This window comes from Netta rufina (genome assembly GCF_964035555.1).
Source record: "Netta rufina genome assembly, chromosome: 24".
Classification (NCBI taxonomy): domain Eukaryota; kingdom Metazoa; phylum Chordata; class Aves; order Anseriformes; family Anatidae; genus Netta; species Netta rufina.
In genome coordinates this window covers 2,165,112-2,177,598 of record NC_140148.1, presented here as the reverse complement: position 1 = coordinate 2,177,598, position 12,487 = coordinate 2,165,112, and the positions used below count along the sequence as shown (strand labels likewise).

Sequence of the window (12,487 nt, the reverse complement as noted above, 5' to 3'; positions counted from 1 at the left end):
GGGAAAGCGAGACCAGCATGGCTTGGTTTTCCTCCGAGCGGGATTCCAGGTTCGCGCTCCAAATCCCCGCTTTTATAGACTTTTCCACTGAAGTCGGCTCCTGCCCTGGGCATGCCTTGTGTAACCGCTCCTCTCTCCGCATTCCTCAGATTCTTCTGCTGCTGGAGACGCTGGGCTGAGGGAGAGCCCCGAGGTCCCTGGGGGAGACGGGCACGTGGAAGCGCACCCCGAGCTCGGAGACGCAGAGGAGGAGGAGGAGGATTTGGGAGAGGCTTCCCCTGGACTCCAAGCTGCCAAACCACAGCGCCGAGCCATGTCACAGGTCATCCAAAACCACGTGCTGCGCGTTGGCCAGACCGTGCACATCCCCTCGCGGGAGGACAGCAAGTGCCTGCACGCGGCGGGGTACGCGGGCTGCTCCGCGCTGCCAGCGTCCTACTGCTACTACTCCACGGGCAGCTGGGCTGACCCCAAGGCTGTGGGGTGCCCCAAGGGATGCCTGGTGCCTGGCGGGGGGCTGTATGGAGCCCACCCTGTACTGGAGCACTCAGCTGGAGCTCAGGGGCAGCAGGAGGCCTCCCCGGAGCGAGCCGGGGTCCCTCGCCAGCCGCCGCAGCAGCAGCAGGGGGACGCCGGCACAGAGCCTGACGCGCACCTCGGCTCTCCTACCTTGGACATTTCAATAGAGAGCCTCAACAAGCTGATCCTCGAGATCGATCCGACCTTCCAGCCGCTCATGTGCAAGCCGGTGAAGGACACGGCCCAGCCCGCTTCCCAGGGGGATGTCACGGCCACCAAGAAGCACGAGCCGGAGGTGATAGGTGAGGCAAGAGGCGCTGCTGGCGCGGCGGGGCCACCAGGGCTCAGACCTTGTGAGAGCTGCTCACGAGAGGTCCGTGGGGCATGGTAACATCCCCCTGTCCCCAGAGGGTTTGGTGTTGTGTGGGTGTGCTGCGTCCTGGCATCAGGGCTTGGTGTCAAAAACAGGCTTTGGGTACCCAGCTTCGGTCTGGTCGCTTCTGCGAGGTCTCTCGTCCAGCTAGCTCAACAGGAGCCAAAAGAACAGCCTTTAATCCAACCTGATATTTCTTTCCCTGCATTTGGAGAAAACGCTTCTCATGAATAATGGGGCTCTCAGAAAGCTCCTGGTCCACGTTGATGCCATCAGGGACCAGAGACGGGCCCTGACCACAGGAGCTGGTGTCCATATGTGCCCGACCTCACAGCAGAGCCCTGCTTCTATGGAAGGGCAGCGGAGCCTTTCCCTGGGTCACAGCAGACCCATGGGACATGAGGATTTGAAGCCAGATTTCCAAAGCCCCGGGCTAAGCTACCGATGGTTACACAACCATCCTAGTTAAATGTTCCCCGTCCTTTTGCCAGGGAAATTCTTTCTCCAGGGCTTGTGCACTCCTCCGGCAGCACGCCTGGCATGCATAACGCAGAATGGCAGCAGCACAGGCACCCACCTCTTGCTGCTCTCACGCCTGGGTGCTTTGGGAACACTTCTGCATCGCTGCCATCCCCACATCCCGAGCTGTGCCGAGTGCTGCGGCTCCTGCTGTGCCTCCCCTGCAGTGTGTGAGCCACTCGGCGTGCCGTGCACAAGGTGACACAGGCAGACAGGGAGCTGCATGCTGCTGCTCACGTTCCGGTGTACCGGCTGCCGGAGCACACATCTGGGATGTGTTTCAGTGCCTAAAGATGCCGTCTGGCTGCCTCTGGAAAGCCTGATTGCCCAGCCGCGTCTTTAGACGCCAAAATACCTTGAGAATCTGTCTGCAGCCCTCGTTCCGGAGAAAGGTCAAATGAGAGGATGTTACAGACAGAGAAAAAAAAAAAAAATCTGTTCTCCCTGATCCCTCGTGGCTACTCCTGCCCAAGGAATGTGGGGTTGGGGGAGGACAAGGTGCATGACATCGGGCGCGGTGAACTCCAGCTCGGGGCAGCCGATAAGCCGGAGCCTGGCGGTGCGAGCGCGGTGCGGGGCTTTGGGCGTTGCTGAAGCAGCTGCAGACTGTGCCTCCTGCTCCGCCGAGACACAAGGGCTGGCCTTGCAGATAAAGTGCGGTGACAAAGTGCAAGTTCAGCCCTTTGCTCCTCCAACGAGCACTTGGAGGAGACCTGGATGCGTCTCCGCGACGCATCGCACTCGGGGGCTGCCGCCCGAGCAGCTCAGCAGGTAGCGTGCTGGTGGTTTTCAAAACCTGGCTCCGAGTGTGGGACTGAACATCTGGAACTCTGGCCCTGAACTCGGTGGGAAAAGCCTCCCTTCAGCTTTCATTTTCTTTTTTATGTGGACTTCCTGGTGCTGCATTGCATCCCTGGCAGCCGGGGGAGTGCCCACGGTGCCCATGCATGCGCTGCCGTCCCCTTCCAGCCTGGCAGAGGGGAGCACAGAACTCAATCAGTTGATGCAAGGGCTGGTAGGAGGCTGACGGTGCCCAAGGATATAGGAGAGGGGTTTGCTCTTCTCTGCTGTTTCCATAACAGACACTGCAGCAATTCCCAACAGCTGTCAGTTGCCTCTGGTGCTCACCCCTCGCTGGAGAACCGGGGAGCAGTCCTCCTGGCTCGCGTGACAACCAGCCTTGGTGCTTCTGGTGCTTTTTGCCACTCCCTGATGCTGAAAAACTTGCCAAGATCCTGATCAAATATTTGAGGTTTAGCCACACCTGATAAGCAGGAGCCTCGGCAGGAGGCACGGGGCCCCGCGAGCCCAGCGCGGAGGCGTTTCGGTTTTTATTTCTTTAAAGCGCAATGAAAAGCCTCATTTATTTTCCCCTTTTGAGGGAGGCTTTGACAAAAAGTGTCCGGCCAGGAGCCTGCTGTACATGCTTGCAGTATGTATGCTATGTATACTATGCATATATACGATGTTTTTCCTGCTTTTTTTGGGTGCTCCTCGCATCACGCAGCGGCGGCAGCGCTGGGCAAGCAGGAGCGCAGGGCAGCGGCGAGGCACGGAAACTCCGCTGCCGGGAGCAGCTCTTGGGTGCTGCGGCAAAATGGATTTTCCCTCTCCAAGAAAGGGCGCGGGGAGCCTTCCCGAGCCCCACGGCGGAGCAGGATTTGGGAGCTGCAAACAAAGCCGGGCACGTTCAGACCAGACACGAGGCGCGCGCCGCGAGCGGGGAATGTGACGCACCCGGGAGCACCCTCCCTGGGCGGGCGGCGCGCTCGCCATCACTGCGAGCCCCTAGAGCACGGCTGCCTGTGTCTCTTGCTAAAAGCCCCCTCCGAGCTCAGCCAGAAGGTTTCCCTTGTTCAGGGAATCCCAGGTGGACAGCCCTGCGTAGGGAGTCCTGAAACATTCATGACGTTTCCCTCTTGGCTTAAAAGCAACGAGCCTGAGCGCAGCCTGCAGGGCCTGGGGGATGACCCCAAGCCCTTCGAACCACATCACCCTCGACAAGCAGCCTCTTGCTGGGGGGCTGCTGCTGTTATATGCCTTAGCTTAGCTTCTCTTCTTTCCACTCTGTGCACCATTGGCAAAAACAAAGCAGTTTGAAGTCCTGGCAATGCATGGAGGTGTTGGGGGGAGGGGGGCATGTGCCAAAATAGCGTGGTTCAGGGCTCTGCTCACCCTAGGGCTCAGCACATCCATGGCTGCTGTGCACCAGGGTGCAGGAGCCAGGCTTCCCCTTCTGGCTGTGAGCTTTTGCTGAAGGTCTTGGAGCACGTGGAGCTCCATCAGAGGCATTATTTTTAAACAAAGGCAAGCAAAGGGGCTAGGAGACGCGCTGCCAGCCCGGCCAGCCAGCCCACCCCATCTCCTCCACACAGCGAAGCTTTGGAGCTTTCCACGGGTGAGCAGGGCCAGGAGGGACGGGCACCCCCGAGCCTGATGTCACCCCGGGGAGCAGCCAGATGTTTTTCCCTTGAGTCAGGTACAAACGGAGCGGCTGCCGGAGGAAACACCCGCCGCCCACGGCAGGTCTCGGCAAGCACCAGCGTGCGCTCCCGGCGAGGGGGGAGCTGCACGGGCAGACGTGGCCGCACGTAACCCCTCCTGCAGCCCGCCAGCACCTGGGTGGGACACCACGGTTGGGTGTCGGGGCAGAGATCGGCCCTCATCGGGTCTCCACGAAGGCCGGCGTTGGTCTTTGCCTCCCGTAGAGGCAGCCCCGTGGTGTGCGGGGAGGGGGCAGCACCTCGGCACCCCCTGGGGATTGTGAACCGGAGCCAAAACGGACAGGGAGATGAACAGAGAGGTGTGTAACGAACCTTGCTCGAGCACTGAATCATTAACAGCCTCCTCTTTCTGCCTGCAGACATTAAGTACATCGAGATGACGCCGGCCAGAGCCAAGTGTACCGAGGTGCTGCAGGGCTCCTCCAGCCCCTTCTCCAGATCCCCCCAGAGCCACGGCTTCCTGCCCCCGAAAGGAGCACCCAGAGGCAACTACACGAATGGCAGCGTCGTTTTCTCCAGCCCAGCAGGGCCCGAGAGCCCCAGGTTGGCTCCCCCGGGCTGGGCTGGCTTCCAGAGCTGCAGTAAAGCCTCGGAGAGCATCGCCGTGCCCCTGCACTGCGCGGCCGGCCAGCAGGACAGCATCTCCTACGGCCCCGGCGCACTCGGCACCTCGCCGGGCTTTGACAACTTGCTGAAGCCCGTGCACGTGGTGAGGGCTCAGCAGAGGACCAGCGGGGTCTCGCAGCTCTCCATGAGCCCCAGCTCGGACACCAGCTACGTCTTTGGGAGGTGAGCACAGCCCCACAGTCCTGTCCTGGGCTGGTGATGGGGGTGGAAGGGGCATGGAGCTGGTACCCGAGTCGTTTCCTGAGACCTTTTCCCACCTCGGGGTGGGAGCTGACACCCAGCAGGGCTGGCGTGTGGTCTCTGGGCTGCTCCGTGCATCACACCCCAGCCCAGCAGCCCCCCCTGATCACCTTCGCTCTGTCTCCCCCCTGCAGCAGCACCCACTCGCTCCACAACGACGACTCCGATGCCGCCTGCCCGTCCCCTGCCGGCTCCATGGGCAGCCCCCAGCCGCCTTCCCCGGGCATCAGGTCCCCCTCCGGAGAACCTTTCACCCTGGCTTCCCACCAGCCCAGGGCAGCCTGCTCCACCAAAACCAACGCCAGCCTGTCCCAGAAGGGGCAGGCCAGCAGCTGCCCCCCCTCCATCCTCAACTCGGCGGCCGACATCCCGGTGCTGCTGGTGAACGGGTGCCGGGAGCAAGGAGATGCGTCCCCCCGGTTGACCTCAGCCTCTCCAGCCTCTACCAAGCAGACCTCCCCTCCCAGCCTCAGCCCAGTTTCGGGGCTCGGCGGCATGAACAACGCGCTCTCGGCACCAGCTCTCTCCTGCGTCGCCGACAGTAAGTCCCCTCCTGCCATGGGGCAGCTCCTGGGGGGGGGGAAGGAGCCCTAAAGCTGCTGGGAAAGGGGGATAAATGCTGATTTCTGCTCTGTGGGTGATGGATGTAAAGGACACGAGGTCCTTGCTGGAGCTGGAGAGCCTCAAAGTATCCCCGTGGGGTTGCTGGGCTCTGTGGGGGTCTCCAGCTCTTTGGTGACCCTGCACCAGCCATGGGGTTCCTCCCGTTGGCATCGTGGGGCAGGATCTGGTCAGCTGGAGGCGATGCGGATGCTCTTATTCATAACAGCTGAGAGCAAGGACCATAATTCTGTCATTTTGTACTCATTTGTGGGCCCGGAACGGGCAGGGAGGAGGGGTCAGGGTTCCAGTTCGCTCTGGAGGACATCTGAAGATACCGAGGTTTATAAGGTCCCCCATTCAGGGGCAGACAATAGGGCTATTGTGCTCCGGAGGAGATTAGCAGAGGCAGCTCTCGGGGCAGAGGGTTTTAATTGGGATTCTCATGGGAAAAGCAGGAGAGCTTTGCGGGTCAGATCCTCCGTGGGTGTAAATCCTCATGGTCCAGCGGACTTCTGGGCAGCCTGGTATGGCCGGGAAGGTCATCTGCTGCCTCTCCGTGCTCCACCACGGCCTGCCAAGGATAATTACGTGGAAATGAATCATTGCGAGGAGTGGGGAGGAAGCTCTGAGCAAAAGGATTGAAAATCCGCTTCAGCCCTGGCCGGCTCGAGGGAGAAATCCCTCTGCCAGGGCTCGGCCCTTCTCGGCAGCGTCTGCTGCAAAGGTCCTCGTGTCCCCAGCTCTGCCTCCCGTCCCTTGCAGGTCCCCTCGGGGCTGGCCAGCCGACCATGAAGTTTGTGATGGACACGTCGAAGTACTGGTTCAAGCCGAGCATAAGCAGGGACCGAGGTGAGGCGGCGAGCACGGGGCAGCCCCGCACCCAGAGCTCCCCGGAGGAGCTCGGCTGTCACCCCACAGTGACTCGGGGAGGAACCCCAAGGGCCCTGGGAGGTGCTGGGTGTGGAGAGAGCCAGGATGGGTCTGGGGGGCTCAGAACTCCCCTGCGTGCCCCTAAAATCTAGAGAAAGCTGCCTGGCCCTCCTGTTTGTTTCTGGCACTGCCGGAGAGCATCAGCAGGGCGCACAGAGCGGGACGTGGGGGTCCCATTCTGCTCCGCTGAGCCCCTTTTGGTGCTTTGACAGCAATCCAGCTGCTGAAGGACAAAGAGCCAGGCACGTTCATTGTGCGGGACAGCACGTCGTACCGGGGCTCCTTCGGGCTGGCCATGAAGGTTCCCGGCTCTCCATCCAGCACCCAGACAGGTACAGGGGCTCGCTCGGGAAGGTGGGGTTGGCTACGGGGGTTGAACCAAAATAAGCCCAGCTCCACGGTGCTGAAACAAGCCCAAAAGGTTCAGGACATGTTTGGGTGGGAGATGCAGGCAGCAGGATCTGTGCCTGTCCATCTCCTCCCTGTGCCAGCACCGGCTGTGGGCACCCTGGGGACCCTGGGGTGGGCAGGGGCGCAGCGGCCACGCTCACAGCGGTGCTGACGCTCTCCTCGATGTCACTTGAAGGTGAGGACAGCAGCGAGCTCGTCCGGCACTTCCTCATCGAGTCATCAGCCAAAGGGGTGCACTTGAAAGGAGCCAGCGAGGAGCTGTATTTCGGTAAGGACAAGGAGCTGTATTTCGGTAAGGACGGGGCCGTCACCAGGAGCGGGGCTGTGCTGCAAGCCAAGCCCACAGGGGTGGGGGAGAGCTCTCGCCCTTCACCACGACGCCCCCAGACAGCTCTTCTGCACCCTGCTCCCTTCTCCTGCGGTCATGGGGATGCTGCTGCCAGAGTTTGCATGGGTGGGGGGATCGGTGGCGCACGGCCCCGCTGACGGGCAGCTCTGTGCTGTTGCAGGGAGCCTCTCCGCCTTCGTGTACCAGCACGCCATCACCCCGCTGGCACTGCCCTGCAAGCTCTGCATCCCCACCCGAGGTAAGCCACCGAGGCACAGGGTGCTGCGGGAAGAGGGGGGGCGACCCTCCGGTGATTGCTTTAAGCAGCGCTAGGTTCCTGAGTCCCCTGTGTCAGAAGGAATTTCGGCAATGCAGCTTTGGCCCGCGGATGTCAGAGCTCCCGTTTGTTGTCCGTGCAGATCTCGCTGATGAAGACAGCCCTGACTGCGCCCCGGAGCCCGCGCTGTCCCTGCTGAAGAAATCTGCTGGTGAGGAAAGGAGCAGGCACGGGATGGTTGAGCTGGCAGTAGTTCGAGCTCTGGGCACTCACACATTGGGTTTAGTCCCCACGTATCGAACACCGCCCTTGATTTTTGGGCATCAGCTCTGACACTGCTCCCAGCTGGAGCTGAAAAGCTGTCGCTGCAAACCAGCCAGCACCCCAGTGCCCTGTTATAATGCTGCTCTCCTGGCTTCATCACCAGGCTGGGGGTGCCGCGGCTTTTCTTCACGCCCTCAGATCGTGAGCCCACAAGGCAACATGATCTTTCTAAACAAAGGACGATTTTTGTCCTCATGACAGTGAAGCAAAGCTTGCAAAGGCAGTTCTCGAGCTCCCGAAGCTCATAAAAGACCCCAAAGTCTTTTAAATTAGCCCAGTTTTAAGCAGCTTCTGATTTCTAAGCCTCTCTCCTGATTCCCTTCAATCAGGGCACTGAACATCTGGAGTTTCTCAGGGAGGGACCGGGCATTTGGGGGCTGCTGAGAGCCACTGTGGGGTTACGTTGATGTGGGACCTGGTGGGAGAGGTGCTGGGGGAAGAGGTCTGGGGTCTCTGCTGCCCTGGGGTGTGCAGAGCCCGGCTGGGGGGGCTGCAGGTGAGGACAGAGCCACGGGGAGGATGCAGTGCCGACGGGTCATGGCGCAGTCACGGGAATCGGCAACGGCTTTGTTTTGCTGGAAATTCTGGAAAATCAGTTGGCAAGCTGCAAAGTTTAGCTTGACCCAGAACGGGGCCTTTCAGCAGCGCAATCAGCCCGAAATGTCATGTTTTAGGTTGGCCTTAAGCTGTTAGCTGGCTTGGGGTACTTCTGCTTTTCATTAAAGGAAATATGTAATAAACAGAAAAAGAAAAAAAAAAGAGAAAAAAGAAAAAAGCCAAATCTGACATTTAGAAACCAGAAATTAAATGCTCTGACTTTTAAAACAATTAGTACAAAGGATTAGAGTAAACCAGAATAAACTCGCGAAGAATTTCTGAGTCACCCCATCTTTCGTTTGCATCGCAACAAATCTGACCCGGGGACGTCGGCCCCGCTCTGCGGGACGGTGCCTCCGTGCTGGGCATGGGGAAATGCTCAGGGGGGATGTGGGGGGGTGTGGGGGGACACGGCCCCATGCTGAGCCCCCTCCTCGCTGTCCCTGCAGAGTGCAACGTCCTGTACCTCAGCTCGGTGAGCATGGAGACGCTGGCAGGGGCGCCGGCCATCCAGAAAGCCATCTCCTCCACCTTCGAGCTGGAGACGCTGCCCACGCCAACCCTGGTCCACTTCAAAGTGACGGAGCAGGGCATCACGCTGACGGACATCCAGAGGAAGTAAGGGCTGCGGCGGCGAGGAGCAAGGGGCAGGGGCTGGCGGCGCACGGCACCGCGGCTCCCTCTGGGCGCACGCCGCCGCCGAGCCGCCAGCTCGCAGCGTGCCCAGAAAATCTGGCCCGCGAGGACAAACCCGTGTTGCAATCGTGGGCTGGATTGGCCCCCGTGTTTGTAGCAGGGAGCACCAAGCTGCTCCAAATGCAGCTGGTGGCGCTGGTCCAGGGGTCCAGGGGCTGCGCCCCAGATGCTTTCTTCCAGCCCCCCCCCCCGGAGAAGCACTTGGATGTGCACGTGCCCGCTTCTCCCCCCGGCTTTGCTGGGCCCTTCCCTAACGCCACGCTCTCCTCTGTCCCCGCAGGGTGTTTTTTAGGAGGCACTACCCCTTGGCCACCGTTAGGTTTTGCGGGATGGATCCGGAGAACAGAAAGTGAGTGTCTGAGAGGGGCAGAGCGGGGTGAGCCCCCCCGGCGGGCACAGCCCTGCAGCCCCCCGTGTGGGTGGAAATGAGTGAAGTGTCACTTTTCTGAGCAAACCCCGTTCTCTCCTCCCTCCAGGTGGCAGAAGTACTGCAAGGCCTCCAGGTAAGCGCTGCTTGGTGCAAGGCTAAATGGGGGCACCCAACCTGGGCAGCCCCAGGACCCCCGCTTACAAACCAGGGGGGGGTGATGAAATGTGGTGGAGGGCTGAGATTTGGGACGGGGGGGAGGCTTTGGCTTTGCTCTGCGGGGTGAGGTGGGGAGCTCAGCCACACGGCTGGGCTCTGCGCCCCCTGAATGGGACCCCCCACCCAAGCCCCCTGCCCTAACCAGCGGCTCGCTTGCTCCGGGCTGAGGAAGTGAGCTGATATCTGGCTTTACCTTGCGCTCGAGCAATGTTTCACAGCTGGGGAAGCCTTGCCAGAAAAGCTTCTCCCAGCTGTTTTTCTTCCAAGCAAACGTGATTGGGGAGCGGGCCAAGGTGGAATTGCTGGAGCCGGGATCTGCGCGGTGGCCGGGGCCGCTCGGAGCGCATGCCTCCGGATCCCTGGATGCGAGCTAAAGGCATCTCCCTCTCCTTTCCCCCAGGATCTTCGGGTTCGTGGCCAAAAACCAGACGGATTCGGAGAACCTGTGCCACCTGTTTGCAGAGTACGACCCCGTGCAGCCGGCGTCGCTCGTCATCGACCTGGTCAGCAGGCTGCTGCCGGGCCTGTAGGGGACGGAAAGAGGGGACACTGCGGGCTGGCGGTGCCCCCGCACTGCTGCAAGGCTGCTTCCTCGCCTTGTGCCGCCTGCAGGCTGCGTTTCAGTTATTTATACATTTGGTCACGTTGAGATCTCTGGTAAAGACTTTGTCCTGCGTTGGGCATGGACATTTTTCCCCAGTCCCCCCCCCCCCCCAAGGCATCTAACGGGAGCAGCGCGCGGAGCCGTGCCCTCCAGGAGCGAGCGGTGAAGCAGGCAGCAGCAATCGCCCTCCCAAAATGATGCCACCAAAGGGGGACAGGGGGCACCAGGACAGCACCAGCAGCATCCCCAGGTGGAGCTGAGCTCCCAGTGCAGCACACTCAGCCTTCATGTCCCCTCCCCATGGCGAGGGGAGGTCTGCGGGGCCCCCCCCGTGACAGTAGAGCAGCGTCAGGAGGCAGCTCTGCAAGACGAAGTGCATGAAATCACCGGGCCCAGCCGAAAAATCCTGCTTCCCTCAAAGACCCAGCAGCATTGATGGGCAGGAACGTCAGCCCAGCGGGGGTTTGCCTGCTGCTGGTAAATTCTCTTTGCTCTTTTTTTTTTTTTTTTTTTTTTTTTTTGCAAAAACGAGAGCTTCCAGGCCACCTCAGCACCGCGGCCGGGCTGAGAAGTAAATGTTGACATTTTCATGACAGTAAAACATTGGGGTTTTTGGAAGTGACCTGCCTGAATTCGGGCCAGATCCTCGGATGACGTAAATTGGCGTCGGGCTGTGGAAGTCGGTGCTGCTGTGATTTACACCAGCTGAGGCTCCGGCTCCTGCCACGGCGGTGGAGCGGGGTGGCTCCGAGCCCACCACGTAATCATCTCCCCCCCAGCACTTGCTTCCCCGGTACCTCTTCCCTGTGCTAATTTCAGAGCGTGTGCTCAGCGACCCCGCTCGGGGTGGTGTCAATAAACCAGAGGTTCATTTATCTGACCGCAGTCGCTGCAGTGACTTTGGCAGCTGAGGGCTGCGTTCGGCTGCCTTACGCTGCCCAGCCCATGTGCGTATTGCTCAGAAAAAGAGCCTGCCATCCTCCAGCAGGACTTTGAAACAGCACCCAGCTGAAGGGGCAGAGGTGAACGTAGCTGTAGGAGTGATGAGAGCTGCAGCGTGGGGCAAGGGGGAGCACACCAAAGGCTTTGGCACCCCCGGCTGTGCGTGTGGCTGAGCCCTGAGCTCTCCGTTCAGCCCCCAAAAATATGCAAATATCAACGTCAAGGCTTAAGGGCAATAGCCCCGGGATGCTCAGTGCTGTTGTGCATCCCTTAGCCCCTGCCCTTGCCACCCCCCCAAAACTCCAGCACCCCCAGGAAGGGCTCAGCAGCGCAGGATGGGACCCGCTGCAGTGCGGGCAGCTGCCAGCAAGGGGCCCCAGCACGATTCTGTCCGTCCGTCCGTCCGTCCGTCCGTCCTGCCCATCAGCCGGGAGCCATAAAGAAGGGCTGAGCTGCCGCTTCTTGCCGAGCTGTGCTCATTAAGCTGCTCTTAATTACGGCGGTGACTGCTCACCCCCGGGACCCCACGCTCGGTTATGCAACCTGCGAGCGAGCACCGCGCAACTCCCCGTATTTATGGCCGTGCGGCTCGCCATGGCAGCGATAAGCACAAGGGGAATGGGGAAATTCAGAGGCTTTGGCTTGAATTTCAACGCGTGTGAGCTCTGCTGCTCCATCGCCGCCAAGCCGGGCCCCCTCCTCTCCCCTTTCATCCCAAATCCCAGCTGCGCACGACTCCGGTAACAGACCTGCGGGGTTTATCGGCTTTCTGGGGGAAGGGGGCACGGGTTGCTTTGCCCCATTCAAACCCAGATCGCTCAGGGACAGGAGCAGGCCTGGTTCCAGGCACCGTCTTCCACACGTGGAATTTTTCCTTCGCCGAAAACCCTTTTCCAGGGAAGCGCAGCGGGAGCACGGGGCCGGGCGCTGCGGGGGGGAGTTCAGCCAAAACCACCTGGATTTAGGGGAAAAAAAACAAACAATTCTCTGAGCTCCTCATGGTTTCCAAAGTTTGTCCCGGGCTTCCTGGAAGCGCAGCTCTGGGTTTTGGATCCTGGGTCCGGTTCCAGCCGTTTTGTAACGAATCCAGACCCCGTCCTGGCTGCGGCTGCAGGTTTCTACCAGCGGTCCCTGGCGCACGATGCTCAGCGCGTGGCCGGGCTGCCCCCAGCAGTGGGGACAGGATCGCCCCGTGCCCACGTGGGGGTGACACTCGGAGCCCTGATGCAGCTTCGTGGTGGCAGCGGGGCAGCTGCTGGGGATTTCTGTGCAGAAACATCCTCGCCCTGTGCGGGTTGGGAACGGGGAGCAGGAGCCAGGGGCTGGATGGGGCCAGGCTCGGGGTGTAATCTGTAAAGGACGGCGAGGCTTTTGATTTCTAACAAAAGTCCATGTGCTCCCAGCTGG

General features: G+C 60.7%; 1 protein-coding gene across 1 annotated transcript; it reads left to right on the top strand.

Moving 5' to 3' along the window:
- Positions 1 to 313: 313 nt before the first annotated feature.
- On the top strand, positions 314 to 10,064 carry TNS4 (tensin 4; the record flags this gene model as incomplete). Its single annotated transcript, XM_084301109.1, has 12 exons — positions 314 to 821; positions 4,275 to 4,704; positions 4,917 to 5,323; positions 6,148 to 6,234; positions 6,528 to 6,647; positions 6,902 to 6,994; positions 7,236 to 7,313; positions 7,474 to 7,542; positions 8,702 to 8,870; positions 9,229 to 9,297; positions 9,425 to 9,451; positions 9,935 to 10,064. The coding sequence occupies 12 exons, from the start codon at positions 314 to 316 to the stop codon at positions 10,062 to 10,064; spliced, it is 2,187 nt and encodes a 728-aa protein (XP_084157235.1).
- Between the last annotated feature and the right edge of the window lie 2,423 nt (positions 10,065 to 12,487).